Consider the following 19,225-nt stretch of genomic DNA (forward strand, 5'->3'; position numbering starts at 1 on the left):
TAGACTAGTACAGCTTTTGAACTGTGGTGTTGGAGAAGACTCTTGAGAGTCCCTTGTACCGCAAGGAGATCCAACCAGTGCATTCTGGGGGAGATCAATCCTGGGTGTTCATTGGAGGGACTGATGCTGAGGCTGAAACTCCAATACTTTGGCCACCTCATGCGATGAGTTGACTCACTGGAAAAGACTCTGATGCTGGGAAGGGTTGGGGGCGGGAGGAGAAGGGGATGACAGAGAATGAGAAGGCTGGATGGCATCACCGACTCGATGGACATGAGTTTGAGTGAACTCCGGGAGTTGGTGATGGACAGGGAGGCCTGGGGTGCTGTGATTCATGGGGTCGCGGAGAGTCGGACACGACTGAGCAACTGAACTGAACTGACTGAACTGAATCATCAGGGTTTATTACATTCTTCATAACCCTTTTTTTTTTTTTTAAAAAAAAACAAGTTTATTTTACGTTTGGTTTCTGAATAATTTGGAGGATCATTTTAGATTTACGGCTGTGATTCATGGGGTCGCAAAGAGTCAGACGCAACTGAACTGAAGTTTCAAAGATGTTATAGTTGCTTTGTACTGTTTACCCATCTTCCCCTAATGTTGCCAACTTAGATAATCATATGTTTGTAAAAAACTAGGAAATTAACAAGGGTGTAAACTGCAGACTTGACTTGAATTTCACTAGTTATTTCATTAATGTCTGTTTTCTTTTGTAGGATCCAGTCCAGGACTCCACATTGCATTTGGTTGTCATGTCACCTTTGTCCCCTCTGATCATGTCGATTTCTTTAATCTTCTTTTTTCATGACCTTGATAGTTTTAAACTGTCCTGGTCAGGATTTTCTAAAACGTTCCTCAGTTTGGGTTTATCTGATGTGTTCTCTTGACGAAACTGGCATGGGTTTTGGGGAAGAAAACAGAGAGCTGAAGTCACATTGTCATCACATTGTAATAAATGTGCTATGAATGTTGTTGTTGTTCTGTCCCTAAGTCATGTCCAGCTCTTTGCAAACCCATGAAATGCAGCACGCTGGGCTTCCCTGTCCTTCACCATCTCTTGAAGTTTGCTCAAACTCACATACACTGAATCAGTGATGCTATCCAACCATCTCATCCTCTGTTACCCCTTTCTCTTTTTGCCTTCAATCTTTCCTAACATCAGGGTCTTTTCCAACGAGTTGGCCTTCACCAGAGGTGGCCAAAATATTGGAGCTTCAGTTTTAACATCAGTCCTTCCAATGAATATTCAGGCTGGTTTCCTTTAGGGTTGACTGGTTTGATCTCGTGGCAGTCCAAGGAACTCAAGAGTCTTCCCATACACAATTCAGAAGCCCAAATTCTTAGGCACTCAGCCTTTATGGTCCAACTCTTACATCCATTCATGATTACTGGAGAAACCATAGCTTTGACTATATGGACCTTTGTTGGCAAAGTGATGTCTCTTCTTCTTAATCCATTGTCTAGGTTTGTCATAGGTTTCCTTCCAAGGAGCAAGCATCTTTTAATTTAATGGGTGCAGTCACCATCTGCAGTGATTTTGGAGCCCAAGATGATAAAATCCGTCACCGGTTCCATGTTTTCCCCTTCTGTTTACTGTGAAATAGTGGGACTGAGTGCCATTGATGTTCGTTTTTTGAATATTGAGTTTTAAGCCAGCTTTTTCGCTTTCTTTCACCCTAATCCAGAGGCTCTTTAGTTTCTCTTTGCTTTTTGCCATTAGAGGGTATTATCTGCATATCTGAGGTTATTGATACTTCTCTCAGCAACCTTGATTCCAGCTTGTGATTCATCCCGCCTGGCATTTTGCATGATGTATTCTGCATTTAGGTTAAATAAGCAGGGTGACAATATACAGCCTTGACATACTCCTTTCTCAATTTTGAACCAATATGTTGTTCCATGTCTGGTTCTGACTTGCTTCTTGGCCTGCATACAAGTTTCTCAGGAGATAGGTAAGGTGGTCTGGTACTCCCATCTCTTTTAAGAATTTTTCATAGTTCTGATCCACACAGTCAAAGCTTTGTTGTTGATGAAACAGAAGTAGGTGTTTTTTGGGATTCCTTTGCTTTCTCTATAATCCAACAAATGTCAGCAATTTGATTTCTGGTTCCTCTGCTTTTTGTAAACTCAGCTTGTATATCTGAATGTTCTCAGTTCATGTATTGTTGAAGCCTAGCTTGAAGAATACTGAACATTACCTAGCATGTGAAATGAGTGCAGCTGTATGATAGTCTGAACATTCTTTGGCATTGCCTTTCTTTAGGATTAGAATGAAAACTGACCTTTTCTAGTCCTGTGGACGTTGCTGAGTTTTCCATATTTGCTGGCCTGGTGAGTGCAGAACTTTAACAGCATTATTTTTAAGGATTTGAAATAGCTCAGTTGGAATTCCATCACCTGCACTAGCTTTGTTCATAGTGATGCTTCCTAAGGCCCACTTGACTTTGCATTCCAAGATGTCTGGCTCTAGGTGAGTAAGCACACCATCTTAGTAATCATCACACATCACAGTAATCTGGGTCATTAAGACCTTTTTTGTATAATTCTTCAGTGTATTCTTGCCCCCTCTTCTTAGTCTCATCTCCTTCTGTTAGGTCCTTACCATTTCTGTCCTTTATTGAGCCCATCTTTGCATGAAATGTTTTCTTGGTATCTCCAATTTTCTTGAAGAGATCTCTAGTCTCCCATTCTATTGATTTCCTCTATTTCTTTACGTTGTTCACTTAGGAAAACTTCCTTCTCTCTCCTTGCTGTTCTCTCTGCGTGTTGTTGGATATATCTTCCCCTTTCTCCCTTTTCTTTTGCTTGTTCTCTTTTCTTGGGTATTTGTAAAGTCTCCTCAGACAACCACTTTGCCTTCTTGCTTTTCTTTTCTTGGGGATGGTTTTGATCACCGCCTCCTGTACAGTGTTATGAACCTCCATCCATAGTTCTTCAGACACTCTTTCCACCAGATCTAATCCCTTGAATCTATTCATCACCTCCACTGTATAATCATAAGGGATTTGATTTAAGTTATACCTGAAAGGCCTAGTGGTTTTCTTTACTTTCTTCAATTTAAGCCTGAATTTTGCAATAAGGAGTTCACTTGGGACTCTTTTCTTGATTATGAGGGCTATTCCAATTCTTCTAAGGCATTCTTGCCCACAGTAGTAGATACAATGGTCATCTGAATTAAATGCCTATTCCTGTCCATTTTAGTTCACTGATAGCTAAAATGTTGATGTTTACTCTTGCCACCTCTGCTTGACCACGTCCAATTTATCTTGATTCATGGTCCTAACATTCCAGGTTCCTATACAGTATTCTTTACAACATGGGACTTTATTTTCACCCCGAGGCATATCCACAACTGCGTGTCATTTCCATCTGGCCCATCCTCTTTGTTCTTTCTGGAGCTATTTCTGTGCTCTTTCCCAGTACCATATTGAACAGTTTCTGACTGGGGGTTCATCTCTAGGTGTCATATCTATTTTTGCCTTTTCATACTGTTCGTGGGGTTTTTGGAGGCAAGAATATTGAAGTGATTTGTCATTCCCTCCTCCAGCGGATGTCATTTTTTCAGAACTCTCCATCATGACCTCTTCATCTTACGTGGCCCCGCACAGCATGGCTCATAGCTTCATTGAGTTATGCAAGTACCTTCACCACGACAAGGCTATGATCCATGAAGGGAATGCTATGAATAAAACATCACTTTTGATGTTAACTTCGATGTTCACTTGATGCAGGTAGTGATTATCAGATTTCTTACTGTTAGTCACCTTTTTCTGTAGTTGACTCTTTGGAAGTCAATTACAAGTTCTGTCTCTTAAAGGCAAGGGTTTGTATATGTATTATTTGGAATTCTGTAAGGAAGATGTGTCCCTTCTCCCCATTTATTTATTTATTCAGTTATTTATATCATGAATACTTTATTAGGGGGATTATAATTCAGTACTGTTATCATTTATTTTTGCGAAAAGTGTTCCACTTTTGGTGATTGGGAGGTTCTTTTAGGTTATTTCTGAATCCTTTTGAAATTTCCCATCCTTTTTTTTTAAAACGCCTTCTTGCTTTCTGGCCCTACAGAATATTCCAGACTTACCTTGTATTTTTCCTGCCTCATCCTAGAATCAGTCATTTCTCCTGGGAGCTCTGGCTCCTTGTATTGGAGAATGGTATTCAAAAAATAAAATCTGGTTGTAAGCGTGCTTGTTGCTACTGGGATATCACTTTCTCTGAGAGCAGACCTCTAGCTCTTCTAGCCCATGGAACAGGGTGTCTATATTTGTTTCTGTGTCTATTCATCTGTATGTGTGTCAAATAAATATAAGTTCATACTGATTCCTCTTACTCTAACCTAGCACCACTAGAATGAACAGTTCATTCTAGCTCTCCTCTCTTGCTGATTTATAACTTCTTTTACTGAAAGAAAAACCTTGCTCCTGTTATCTATATACATGTAAAGAAGTTTCAGATTTGCTCTTGATGACTGCTTTCCACCTACTTCATAATATTTTTGGTTGCAAACTCATATTTTCTTTAATTTTTTTGAGGCATTGACGTTTTAGTTTCTTAGCTGCTGCTGCTAAGTCACTTCAGTCGTGTCTGACTCTGTGTGACCCCATAGACGGAAGCCCACCAGGCTCCCCTGTCCCTGGGATTCTCCAGGCAAGAACACTGGAGTGGGTTGCCATTTCCTTCTCCAATGTGTGAAATTAAAAAGTGAAAGTGAAGTCGCTCAGTCGTGTCCAACCCTTAGCGACCCCATGGACTGCAGCCTACCAGGCTCCTCCATCCATGGGATTTTCCAGGCAAGAGTACTGGAGTGGCTTGCCATTGCCTTCTCCGTTTAGTTTCTTAGAGAAGATTTATATTTGATTCTGCTAGTCATTTAGAGGTTTTGGTACTTATGTTTTAGCATTTACAGTTTTTTACTGTGGGAAAATATATACAACATAAAATTTATTGTTTTAACTGTTCATAAATATACAAATGTAAATTGGCATTAAGTACATTCATAATGTTGTGCAACTATCACCACTGTCCATTTCTAGAACTTTCTCATCATCCCAGACAAAAGCTTAGTACCCATTAAAAAATAACTCTACATTCTCCTCTCCCTTCAGCCCCTGGAAACCTCTATTCTACTTGCTCTCTGAATTTGCCTGTTTTAGATATATCATATAAATGGAATCATGCAATATTTGTCCTTCTGTGTCTGGCATGAGTAAAATGAAAGTGAAAGTTGCTCAGTTGTGTCTGACTCTGTGACCCCATGGACTTGTAGCCTGCCAGGCTCCTCTGTCCGTGGAATTCTCCAGGCACGAATACTGGAGTGGGTAGCCGTTCCCTTCTCCAGGGGATCTTCCCAACCCAGGGATTGAACCTAGGTTTCCTGCATTGCAGGCGTATTTACCAGTTGACCTACCAGGGAAGCCCCATGAGTTAAAATGGGTAAAGCTTTTTACTCCTGTTTTCAGGGTTCATCCATGTTGTAGCATGTCAGAGTTCATTTCTTTATAAGGCAAAAAATAATCCTCTGTATGTGTATTTGTGAACACAGCACATTTTGTTTATACATTCATCTGCTGATGGACATTTGGTTGTTTCCACCTTCTGACTTTTGTGAATAATGCTGTGAACTTTGGTGTACAAGTTTGAGTCCATACTCTCAGTTGTTTCGGGGTATATTTCTAGAAGTAGGATCACTGCCATCGAGTAGTTCTGTGTTTAACTTTCTGAGGAACTGCCAAGCGTTTTCCACAGTGTCTGCACCGTTTTATATTCCCACAGGTAATGCATAAGAGTTCCAGTTTCTCCACATCCTCACCAACACTTACTAAAGTTTTCCATTAAAAAAAATAGCCATCCTAACGAATGTGAAATAGTATCTCATTACACTTTTGCTTTGGACTTCACTAACATCTTTGTGATATTGTGCATCTTTTCCATTTTAATTAGAGGCTTTTCTAGGCCATATAGGCTATGAGACTATTTTAATTATGGACTCTTCTGGACCATGTAGTTTATGAAAATTCTGGTCCAAAACCTGAGTATCTGTGAGCTGGTGTTGAGGTATTCCCTAAACATGAAGCAGAGGTACTCTTTATTTGTCTTTGCATGAATGCATAGTCACTCAGTCGTGTCCAACTCTTTGGGACCCTTTGGATTGTAGCCTGTCAGGCTTCTCTGTCCATGGGATTTCCCAGGGAAGAAACTGGAGTGGGTTGCCATTTTCTTTCTCTAGGGGATCTTCCCGACCCAGGGATCAAACATTTGTCTCCTGCATTGCTGGTGGATTCTTTACCTGCTGAGCCATCAGGGAAGCCCTGTTTGACTTTAGTTCAATCCCGGAACCCAGAACCAACAGCATGATATCTTATTATCCACTCCCCCAACCCCCCGCCGCAAGTCTCTTTCTTCAGTAAGTTTCTTTTTTTTCCTCACTAGTTCAGCCAGTTGGATTGTTGCCCTTCTGGTCTTCAGTCTGACCTTTCATCTTGCTGGGCCCCCAGAACTGATCTTCTCAAGCTGTAGGCCTCTGGTTTCTGTTACGTGACTCCAAAACAAATGCCACCTTCAGAACTTCATTTATTTCTCAGGTTCCCACCTTCTAGTTGTTTATGGCTTCAGGATATTTCAGGCATGCATTTGTATGATTTAAATCTCACAGTTAATCATGTTTGGTGTGCTGATTTGGAGAGGATCTTTGAACACTGAGCTCTCTCTGATGCTAACCCAAAAACCTTGGTTTGTTTCTTTTCTGTTAAAATGCAGAGACGGTTGGCTGAGGTAGCAAAAAGGCTGGTGGTCTGGATTTAGTTCTCATAAGTAAAGCAAGCAAATTAAGTTACTAATTTCTAGAACCAGTGATCAAATATGGAGATAGAGGGTTGATTTTTATGTATTTCATACATATTCATGTGTTCCTGCCACATTTTTTATTATATTTTACTGAATTTGAGCTTTTTTCTGTAGCACATTCACATATGGACAAGTGTAAATTAGCAAAAACAGATTTTAATGTGTTCTTTTTCTCTTAGAGGCAGTAGGCAAAAGACAAAAGAAAATCTTGACTAAGCAAAGAGTTTGGCAGATGCTCAATTTTATTTTATATTGACTAGCTGTATTAATGAATACTTATCTGAGTTTGTTTTTATTTCAGCTTTGGCTAGATCAGAATCTAAAAGAGATGGAGGTTTTAAAAATAATTGGAGCTTTGATCATGGAGAAGAAAGTGAAGGAGATACAGATAAAGAGTAAGAGTTTTTTTTACCCCCTCAGATATTTTATAAGAATGAAACTTTTCATTAGAAAAACAATTTATATTCCATGGAAATATTTTTAAGAGTATGATATTCTTAAGAAAACATTGACTTACAGTAGTATTAAGGAAAGAAAAAGCAATTGTTTTATTGGTAAATAATTATGTGGTTATATTTCTTCATCTTTTGTAATGTATAAATATGTATATATTATACATGTAATCTTATAATTAAAAGTTGACCATATTGTGGATTTCCTATTAAAGACATTGTTTTTTTTTTTTTTTTTAATATGGCACTCTGTTCAGGTAGTGATAAGAAAAGCCACCATTTATCAGGAGTGAATGAACCCAGATTACGATTCTTGAAGTTTGTAAGAAAGTTTAGTGTCTGTCTTTGCAGTTGAAACTCCCCCCACCCCGACCACGACCCTGTCCCCAACCATGTTCATCATAGGTTGCTGCCAGAGAATGCAAAAATGCTATAAATGATAAACACAGGTGTTGACCCAGACAGAAGTGAAGTATTCATTATACTTTGTTAATGTACTTGGAGTGACTGCTGTAAATTTTTAAATGGCTTTCATACAACCTTTTGCATGTCATGAGATTTGTATTACAAATTTAGCATTGCTATTAGCTTCTTGGTTATTGATCTGGTTTCTGCTGGCCAGAAAAAAATAGCAAATTAAGAGACACATAAATATATACATTTAAGTTCTATAAAGCTACAAATATTTTTTAGAAATTTTATGCAAGAAGTCATTCAGAGTATATTGGCTAAGTATTGTAGGTGCTTCCCTTCTGTCTGGGCAGCAGCTCCGTTCATCATTACCACTTTAGGTGCCTTCACCTGTGAGATATTGAATTTGAAGTTAAGTTTTATTTGAAGGAGAACTTTGAACCAGTAAGTTTCTCACTCAAAATTGGCATTTTATGGTCTTCTTTCTATTTCTGATTATTTTTTATTACAGATATTTGTTACTTAGGTGTTGACAAATTGGCATTAAATCTGAAATTGAGTGGATCACCTTTAAATGTTAAGAAATGTACCACTTTTTAAACATTTTTGTAAAATGTTTGTAGGTGAGCATTTAAAAAGTTAAGTTGTATGCAAGCAATATTGAAACATTTTACATCTTTATTATAATAGCTAAGATTTTAACTAAAAACAGTTTAGCAGAGTTGTCTTCGGAAGGATTTATTTTTACTTTATTTGATAGAATATTTGTCATGATTATATAAAAAAGTGTCTTTTAAGGTGCTCCCTGTTCTGTATGCTTCATTTATAAATTACAGTTGGTTTATCATTGTGTTCAGATTAACATGAACTGTTAATAGATACACCATTCTGGTCTTTTAGAATCTGAAGTCAATAATTCTCAGTGAAGGTTTGATATTTCTCAGAATGGTAGAGGTATAACTATTTTATTGGGTTAATACAGTTGAAATTGCTTTTTTTTCATTTTCTTAACTGTATGTTTCTTTACTTCTGTTTTGTTTTTGAGTCCTTTCCCCCTAATTTAAAATCCAAGACAGAAAGGAAAAATGAGTGTAAGTAGATGAAGTCCATAGTTAAGATGGAAACAAAAACTATGTGTTTGTTTATGGCAGAGGTCAATAAACAGTGGCCAGTGGGCCCAGTCTGGCCCATCATTGGATTTTGTTATAATTTTATTGGAACACAGCCACACATTTAGTCTGTGACTGCTTTCATACTTGAGTTGCAAAGCAAAGATGAGTAGTGGCTGCAGAGGCCATATGGCTTGCAAAATTCTAAAATATTTAGTCTCTGGCCCTTTACAGAAAGTTTGCTGATCTCTGTATTAGGTGAATAAGGAGAATAAAACTTCTGAATTTAATATATGAGTTGTAATTGTCACTTAAGATTTTTCTCCCCCTTATTTTCTATGTAGTGAGGCAAATCTGCTCACTGTAGATGAAGATGAGGATTCTGAAACCGCAAAAGGAAAAAAGGTAAGTGTTGCTTTTTAATTTTTTTTTTTAGGTTATATACTAAAATCTAATACATTAGAAGATTTATATTTTTGATTGTAAGTGCAAGCCACACACTTTCCCATCCCAGAGGCAAATGGTATTCCTAGCTTCTCGTTTATCTCATCAGAAATACTTTATTTATCATGAAGAAAATCTGTATTCTCATCCCACTTTCTTACTCTTTCTCTGCCAGTACTATATTGTACACACTGTTTGTAATCTTACTTTGTAAAATTAATATGTCTTAAGAGACCAACCATAAGAGTCCATTAAAATCACCCTCATTCTTTTCAGTTGGAGAAGGCAATGGCAACCCACTCCAGTACTCTTGCCTGGAAAATCCCATGGGCACAGGAGGTAGGCTGCAGTCTATGGGGTCGCTAAGAGTCAGACACGGCTGAGCGACTTCACTTTCACTTTCATGCATTGGAGAAGGAAATGGCAACCCACTCCAATGTTCTTGCCTGGAGAATCCCAGGGACGGGGGAGCCTGGTGGGCTGCCGTCTATGGGGTCGCACAGAGTCGGACACAACTGAAGCGACTTAGCAGCAGCAGCAGCAGCGTTCTTTTCAGCAGGTGCATAGTATTCCAGTGTATGATATACTGCTGTTACCTAACACCAACATGTGGAAGGATCTATCATTCCTCCACTTAAAATAATGTTACATAAACTAGCCTCTATGTGGGTTATTTTGCACATTTACCAGCATATCTGCAGGATAAATTTCTAGAAGTAGAGCTGCTATATCAGGACAGGTGCATTTCTAATTTTGTTATACCTGATTTGGACTTTTACCAGCAATGTCAGCGCATGCCTGTTTCCTCACACTTTAGCAATATTATCATCCTTTTGATCTTTGCAATAAAATATAGTATCTTAGTGTAGTCTTACTTTGTATTTCTTTGAGTGTGGCTTGAATACCTCATTCATAATATGTTCATTGGAAGGACTGATGCTAAAGCTGAACCTCCTGCGACGAGTTGACTCCCTGGAAAAGACTCTGATGCTGGGAAGGATTGGGGGCGGGAGGAGAAGGGGACGACAGAGAATGAGATGGCTGGATGGCATCACCGACTCGATGGACATGAGTTTGAGTGAACTCCGGGAGTTGGTGATGGACAGGGAGGCCTGGCGTGCTGTGATTCATGGGGTCGCAAAGAGTCGGACTCGACTGAGCGACTGAACTGAACTGAATACCTCACTCATAATATATGTATAGTCCATTTACTTCCCTTTTGATAATTGTTACTTTATATCTTTTGCCCATTTTTCCATTTGGTCTTTGGAATATTACTGATTTGTAGAAATTATTTTTATGTTAAGTCTAAGACACACATTTCCCCACATTTTTGACATCTCTGAAATCTAACTGGATGCCTCTTGTTGAGTTGAAAATGTTTTGTACATTAGTGTAGACGGTAATAATGTATCTTATAATGGTTTCTTAGATTTGACAAAATAATGGTAATTTAGAGAAACTAGCCCACTGCTGTGATACTAATAATAGTTACTAGTAATTTAAACTAGTTTTTTTCCGATAATTTTTTGTCTTCACTTTTGGTGGTTATTACCTTGGAGAAAAGCTGTTTTCTTACATTGTCAAATACAACACTATTTTTCTTCCATAGTTGGGTTGAGTGTCTTGGTTCCTAATGATATTAATTTAGTAACTTACTTGCTTTATCCTTTTAGACAAATAGTTTCACAATATCAATACAAATATAGTTCCTAATAAAATGATTTAAAGTCTTTTTGTTTTATTTCCTTGTTGTTGGCATATTTCACTAGGTTTATCCCACTAAAAATGTGTATTTAAGTTACTGTGTTTTAAAGACACTTGAAATTATTTTTTCTTGGTTTGTAACTCTACCAGTTGGGTGAGAGTTATGCCAATTTATTTAAACTTTTTTTTTTGTCGCTTTGAGGATTTGCTTTTTAAAAAATGTTTTGAATTTAATGTATTTTATAATTATGCAAAAGATGTTTTCATGGTTCCAAAGTCAAATCTGCAAAGAAATTTTATTCAGAAAAGTCTAGCTTTTGTCCTGATTCCCTCTTTTCCCTTCTCTTTTACCCATGGGTGACCTGCTTTAAATATTATATGGCTTAGCCTTCCGTTTTTTGTTTTTTTTTAACATTAGAATATGCCACCTTCTTGAAGAAACTCTCCACATTGTTTGGTAGCTTGGTTTTTTACTTGTTAGTGTAGTCTGTAAGATCACTCCGTAGCAAAGTATTTTGATATTCTTTATCATCTGTTTTATTGCTAGATAGGGGCTTCTTTCACAGCTCAGTTGGCAATACAGGTGACCCTGGTTTGATTCCAGGGCTGACCCAGAGAAGATCTTCCCTAGAAGATCTGCTGGAGAAGGGATAGGCTCTGTAGTATTGCTCCTTATTGCTGTGTAGTAGTCCAGTGAATAGGTGTACCTTAGATATACAGATACTCAGTTGATAAGCAGAGGTTCTTCTCAGTCTTGGTTTTTGATTTGGGAGGTTTGGCTTGGCTGGTAAAGAATCCGCCTGCAATGCAGGAGACCTGGGTTCGATCCCTGGGTTGGGAAGATCTGGAGAAGGGAAAGGCTACCCACTCCAGCATTCTGGCCTGGAGAATTCCATGGACTATATAGTTCTGGAGTCGCAAAGAATCAGACACTACTGAGCCACTTTCACTTTTTTTTTTGGCAGATACCCTGCCCCCCCTTTTTAAAATAAAGTATTGTCTTGTTACACATTTTTGAGGATGTGCATGTTGATATTTTAAAAATAAAACTTACACAACACTGTGTATCCTGTGATATATCTAAAGATAGTTCAGATCTGATATTCATCATCATCTATTTTAAAAATACATGTACAACAATATTGCAAATCAACTATATTTCAGTTTAAAAAAATTTAAAAATACGTATGCCATCTCCTCTTTAACAGTTGGAAAATTCATATTGTGCTTTTTTCTCTCAGGACTTCCCTCATGGCTCAGATGGTAAAGCGTCTGTCTACAATGCGGGAGACCTGGGTTCGATCCCTGGGTTGGGAAGATTCCCTGGAGAAGGAAAATAGCAACCCACTCCAGTACTCTTGCCTAGAAAATCCCATGGATGGAGGAGCCTGGTGTCCCTGGGGTCACAAAGAGATTAACTAGTCAAGCCTTCATTTTCTCTCAGCATTCATTGAGGCCCATAGGATCTTTGGTCTTCATTGCTGCATGCTGGATCTTTAGTTGCAGCATGTGAACTCTTAGTTGGAGCAAGTGGGATCTAGTTCCCTGACCACGGGTTAAACCTGGGCTCCCTGAGTTGTGAGCGTGGAGTCTTAGCCACTGGACCACCAGGGAGGTCCCTATATATGTATTTTAACTTCATGTGATATATTTTTATACAATTGAAAATATTTTAATTACTCTATCATACTTTATAGATATATATTTACTGAATAAAAAGAATCCTGTGTACTGCAGTGAAGAACCAGCGCAGCCAAAAGAAAGAAATCACATAGCAATGTAGTGGAAGTCTGAAAACTTAACATAATTTGTAATCCAGTCTTTAGATTTGTTGTCTTTCTGAATTTGGGGGAAATATATTAAAAAGGCTTTATCAATACTTAATGTGTAGCTAGTAGTTATAATTGTTACTTCCTTTTGTTTTAACCAAATGATCTCAGAAATAACTGAAAATATTGAAATCTTGCTCATTATTAATTGGCCTTTGCCTATATGGTTTGTAAGATATTTCGTTTTTGTATATTTTCTTAAATTTTGGAACTGCATATTTAGCTCATGTGATCTGTGGAAAATGCTTCCACATCACTTACTTGACAAAGCCAATCAATATTATAACCAGTCAGTTAAATCAGAAATATGATTGATCTGTAATAAGTAGATTTTTTTTCTGTTTTTATTTCAAATATACATGTTAATTTCCCTCCTCTTGATGGCATTTTACCATGGAATTCTAGTAAAAAAAAATACAGCCTTGGTTTTGACCTGAATTTTTTACCTGGTGTGTGCAAATTTCAATTTTTTTGGGGGGGAGGGCTTTCTTTTCATTGTTCTCACATGATTTTTTTCCTTGGGGCAATGCTTTTCTTGGTAATAACTACAGTAGAGATATAAAGTCATTAAATAAAAATTTTAATCACTTTTGCTTTTCCATTTTGCGTTACATTAGTTACATTAAGAAAATCCTAATTTGGTCCAGAATACTGTTTTTAACTATAGTTTCAATTTTAACAGAAATACATATAAAACAGGGAAAGATAGGAAACTCTACTGTAGTGCCAAAAGAGGTTCCAGATACCAGTATTTAGAAATGTTCTTTTTCATGAGGTTTTTTAACTCTTAATACAGTAAGTGAGAATTATGTCTTTTGTAAAGTGGAAGAAGGTTACTGTGAAAGTGAAGATGGGAAAGGAGGTGCCTTTTCTACAGATGGGTTTTAAAGCAAATCAATTTTAAGAAAGTGTTAAAGTGGTTGTTGTTGTTCAGTCACTAAATCGTGTCCAGGCTTTTCTATCACCCTGTGGACTGCAGCAAGCCAGGCTTCCCTGCCCTTCAGTGTCTCCTGGAGTTTGCTCAAATTCATTGAGTCGGTGATGCCATCTGACTGTCTCATCCTCTGCTGCCCCCTTTGCCCTCAGTCTTACCCAGCATCAGGGCCTTTTTCAGTGAGTCAGCTCTTTGTGTTAGGCTGCTGAAGTACTGGAGCTTCAGCATCAGTCGTTTCAATGAATATTCAGGACTGATTTCCTTTAGGATTGACTGATTTGATCTTGCTGTCCAGGGGACTCTCAAGAGTCTTCTGCAGCACCACAGTTAAAAAGCAGCAGTTCTTTGGCGCTCAGCCTTCTTTATGGTACAAGTCTCACATCTGTATATGACTATTGGAAAAACCATGACTTTGATGGACCTTTGTTGGCAAAGTGATGTCTCTACTTTTTAATATGCTGTCTAGGTTGGCATCGCTTTCCTTTCAAGGAGCAAGCATCTTTTAATTTCATAGCTGCAATTACCGTCTGCAGTTATTTTGGAACCCAAGAAAATAAAATTTGTCACTGTTTCCAGTTTTTCTTCTTCTATTTTCTATGAAGTGATGGGATTGGATGCCATGATCTTCATTTTTTGAATGTTGAGTTTTAAGCTAGCTTTTTCATTCTTCACTTTCATCAAGAGGCTCTTTAGTTCTTCTCTTTCTGCCATAAGGTGGTGTCCTCTGCATATCTAGGGTTGCTGATATTCCTTCCGGCAATCTTGATTCCAGCTTGTGCTTCATCCAGTCCGGCATTTCGCATGACGTACTCTGCATATAAGTTAAATAAGCAGGGTAACAATATACAGCCATGTCTTACTCCTTTCCAAATTTGGAACCAGTGCATTATTCCATGTCTAGTTCTAACTGTTGCTTCTTGATCTGCATACAGGTTTCTCAGGAGACAGAGAAGGTGGTCTGGTTCTCCCATCTCTGAGAATTTTCCAGTTTGTTTGATCCAGAGAGTCAAAGGCTTTAGTGTAGTCAGTGAAGCAGAAGTAGATATTTTTCTTTCTCTGTGCTCCAACGGATGTTGGCAGTTTAATCTCTGGTTTCTCTGCCATTTGTAAACCCACCTTGTAGAATTTCTCAGTTCATGTGCTTCTGAAGCCTGCTTGAAGGATTTGAGCATAACCTTGCTAGTATGTGAAATGAGCTCAGTTGTACAGTAGGACTTGATTTTCTTAGTCTGTTGGTCCCTTAGAAAGTCTTTGTGTAAAAGAAAGTCTCTAATGGTGTGGGTAATATATAGGTCCTTATGGATCATTAGTTTAAACTAATGTAGCCCCTTTACTGTATTTGAAAATGAGTGTAGAATTAGGAGAAAGCCTTTATTTTGGTTCAAAGTGTTTTAGTATTCTTCCCCTTTTCTTTCACAGAATAATCTCTTTGCTTTTGGGTTCCTGCAGTTTCATTGTGCCTCTTTATATAAAGGATGCATATTTTTTATTAATTCTGAAAAAAAATTTGGTCATTATCTAGATACTGCCTTTCCTCATTTTTTCTGGAACTAATTTTATTAGGTATAAGTAGATCATCTTTTTTTTTTAATGCCCTTTAATGTATATTTTATATGTAAAAGAAGAAAGATAAAGGGCCCCCCAAAAAATCATTCCTGTACCGTATTCTATATAGTTTCCTCAGCTGTGTCTTCCAGTTCACTTTTATCTTCAGCTATACCTAATCTGCTGTTTAGTCATTCATTTCTTTTTTAAAAAACAATTTAAATATAATTTATAGAACTAGTGGTTCTCTTTTAAGATTTTATGTTTTTCATAGTGTCTTGTTCTTTCTGTACTGTTTCCATTTCAGTTTTAAGAATTTCAGAACATTTAACATATATTTTTAATGTCTTTAATCATTTTATAGATTCCTTTATACTGTCTTATTTTCTGAAATTCTTAGATGCTAAATTTCCTTAGATACTGAATTTCCTTTTTTTTTTAATTGTCATTGTGATGTGTGGTAAGATTGGGTGGAAGATACACATGTTGGTAACTTTTGCACATTTAGCAATCCTAATGAAATAATCATGTAGCAAAATATGTATTGTTAACAGTGTTCTAGATTATGGAGAGCAAAACAGACAATTTTCTTATTCCTGTGGAGCTTATATAATTCTGGTAACTGGCTGCTTATTAGTTATTAATGATTAATGTTAAAATATAAGGATTAGCAGACCAAGGCTCACAGGCCAAGTCTGGCCCACAGCCTATGGTCTGTGAATTAGAGTGCCTGTGTGCATGTTCAGTTGGTCAGTCACGTCTCACTCTTTGCAACCCTATTTACCGTAAATTGCCAGACTCTTCTGTCAATGGAATTTTCCAGGCAAGAATACTGGAGTGGGTTGCTGTTTCCTCCTGCAAGGGATCTTCCTGAACCAGGGATCAAACCTGGGTCTCCCACACTGCAGACAGATTCTCTACCATTGAGCCATCAGGGAAACGCATATTAAACTATTTAGGATATCAGATTTTAGGCCTACGTATAACTATAGGATGGTTGTGAGAATTCTGAGACTTTGTAATCCACCTAGGGCTTTTCACGTGGACTCTTTGCGACCTGTGAACTGTAGCCTGCTAGCCTCCTCTGTCCATGGGATTCTCCAGGTAAAAATACTGGAGTTGGTTGCCATGCCCTCCTCCAGGGGATCTTGCAGACCCAGGGATCAAACCCATGTCTCTTACCATCTCTGCATTGGCAAGTGGGTTCCTTGCCACTAGTGCTACCTGGGAGCTGATTGTTAGAGGGGAAGGAAAATTTAAGTTTTTGGAGGGCCTTTAGGCTGAATTGCGGCTTTCCTCATAACTCAGTTGGTAAAAAATCCTCCTGCAATGCAGGAGACCCTGGTTCGATTCTGGCTCGGGAAGATACCATGGAGAAGGGCTCGACTACCCACTCCAGTATTCTCGCCTGGAGAATTCCATGGATTGTATAGTACAGTCAGTGAGGTTGCAGAGTCACACAGGACTGAACAACTTTCAGTTTCACTTTTAGACTGAATAATAGTAGTGCTCTAATCCAAGAGATGGTCATAAATGGCTTGAACTTTACTTGTTTACACCTTTTCTCCCAATAATTTGATGTAGATTACCAAGAATACGAGTAAAAGAAGGAAAATAAAAATTATTATTTATTATGTAACCTGGAGAAGGAAACAGCAACCCAGTCCAGTATACTTGCCTAGAGAATCCCATGGAAGGAGGAGCCTGGTGGGCTACAGTCCATGGGGCCACAAAGAGTTGGACACAACTCAGCGACTTCACTTTCACTTTTGCTTCACCAAGAATATGAGTAAAATGAAAGAAAATAAAGATTATTTGTTACATAAAGTAGATGTTCCATGTATCTGAAATAATTTATATGTTGTATTTTAATTCAACAGATATCTCTAAATTTTCTGGCAGCTTTTATTGTGTACTATAGGTTTGTAACTGCGTGAGGAGAATCTTTTACAAATTTACATCCAGTGATTCTCCTATAGGGTAACATTCCCCCTGCCCCCACCCCCTGCAAGCTACTTTCTAGGTGTAACAGATAGTAAGGGCCCTTTCCTAAGGCAATTTAACAATACTAAATTTTTCCATGAGTTGTCTGCAAAACTGAAAGTACTATTTGTCTTATTGCTGACTGTATATAGCTTTTGATAGTAACCTATTGGTAGCAGAATTGGGAAATTTAAGAATTTGTCTTATGCAAATCTTGCTTTAATGATGAACTTTGAGTTGTCTATTGCTGTGCCTAAATATTTTCTTAAAAAGGGAATTTGAAAATGTTTTAGCACTTAGTCAGAAATATGGTTGAATTTGCTGAGTTACGTGCCCGTATATTGAGTAAGATAATTTTGGGTTAACCACTTCTTCAGAGGAAGGATTGGCTTTCTACATTTATTAACATATAAAGAAATTTTTATTCCTTTGATTTTTGAGATGTTACGATTTTGAGTGTTAACTTGGAATAACATAGTTTGGGTTTGTCTCTTGTTAAGAATTAATATCTATAATTATATTTCCATAATTTATAGTACTTACATTTCTGCAAAATTAAGTGAAGTGAAAGTTGCTCATTCATGTCTGACTCTTTGTGACCCTATGGATTGTAGCCTGCCAGGCTCCTCTGTCCATGGGATTGTCCAGGCAAGAATACTGGAGTGGGTAGCCATTCAATCCTTCTCCAGGGGATCTTCCCAACCCAGGAATTGAACCCAGGTCTCCTGCATTGCAGGCACATTCTTTACCGTCTGAGCCACTAGGGAAGCCCACATTTCTGCAGGTAACACTATAAAAAATTCCTTATATGCAGTGTACTATGGGAAAGCATAGGGTTTGTGGTTGGGTCACTACTTTGTTCAAATCCATTTGTTTAGACAAGTTACTTTGCTTTCTAAGCTTAGTGATCTTTAATAACCTGGGAACAGAGTTCCCATAAAGTTTAAGTGATACATGGTAAAGAGATTTTGTTGGAGAAAGAGAACTGAAGTGGGAAATTTTAGCATATTAATCCTGTCATTCAGTTCAGTAGTGTCAAGTAATTCACCTGATGTTTTAGGTAGAGCTTCTGAATCCCAGTCTGAAGAGCTACTGAAATGTATATAAAATATGCAGATGAAGTGAGATATTGAGTATAAAGTAATTACCATAATGCCTATCCATGTGTGTGTGTGTGTGTTTGCGCTCAGTTGTGTCTGACTGTTTGAGACCCTGTGGGCTGTAGCCCAGAAGGTTCCTCTGTCCATGGGCTTATCCCAGCAAGAATACTGGAGTGGGTTGCCATTTCCCCCTCCAAGGTATCTTCCTGAACCCAGGGATCAAACCCACATCTCAGTCTCCTGCATTGGCAGGCAGATTATTTACCACTGAGCCAAATGCCTTAAGCAGTCATTTATTTGTGTAATTGTCCGTATATGGAGGGGTGAAATTAAATGGTTAGTCTATAATGGAAGTGTCTCAGGATTTTTTTTTGGCATGTGCACACTGCTGTATTAATTTATTTTTGGCTGTGCTGGGTCTTCATTGCTGCACAGGGCCTTTCTCTTGTTGCGGTGTGTGCGGGCCACTACTTCATTGAGGTGCACAGGCTTGTCATTGCGGTGGTTTCTCTAGTTGCTGAGCACGGGCTCTAGGCACACGGATATGGTAGTTGCAGCACATAGGCTTAGTAGTTGCCACTGCTCTAGGGCCTGCAGGCTTCAGCATTTGTGGCTCAGAGGCTCATTAGCTGTGTAGTCCCCTTTTCAACAGTATCTGTGAACGTGGAGACTTGTTAGAAATTCATATTCTCTGGCTCATCCCAAATCTACTGAATCAGAATAAACTGTAAGGGTTGGACACAGCAGTTTGTTTTAATAAGCCATCCAGGTAATTCACGTAGATTTACTCTAAAATCTAAACTTGAACTGGAGATTGAGATGAATGGAAGCTGGATTTAGAGTTCTAATTCACCCTTGCTGC

The 19,225-nt window shown here is 38.2% G+C and overlaps 1 protein-coding gene across 2 annotated transcripts in view; it reads left to right on the forward strand.

The window, feature by feature from the left end:
• Positions 1 to 19,225, forward strand: part of SENP6 (SUMO specific peptidase 6) — a 137,375-nt gene that overhangs the window by 26,676 nt on the left and 91,474 nt on the right. For both annotated transcript variants that reach the window (XM_055433444.2, XM_088840543.1), the window contains exons 2-3: positions 7,151 to 7,244; positions 9,166 to 9,226. In XM_055433444.2, the coding sequence (XP_055289419.1) occupies positions 7,151 to 7,244; positions 9,166 to 9,226 (155 nt within the window). The remainder of the gene's footprint in view (positions 1 to 7,150; positions 7,245 to 9,165; positions 9,227 to 19,225) is intronic.

Source organism: Moschus berezovskii, chromosome 10 (assembly GCF_049115385.1).
Source record: "Moschus berezovskii isolate FMDL1 chromosome 10, NW_MosBer_1.0, whole genome shotgun sequence".
In the NCBI taxonomy this organism is placed as follows: Eukaryota; Metazoa; Chordata; class Mammalia; order Artiodactyla; family Moschidae; genus Moschus; species Moschus berezovskii.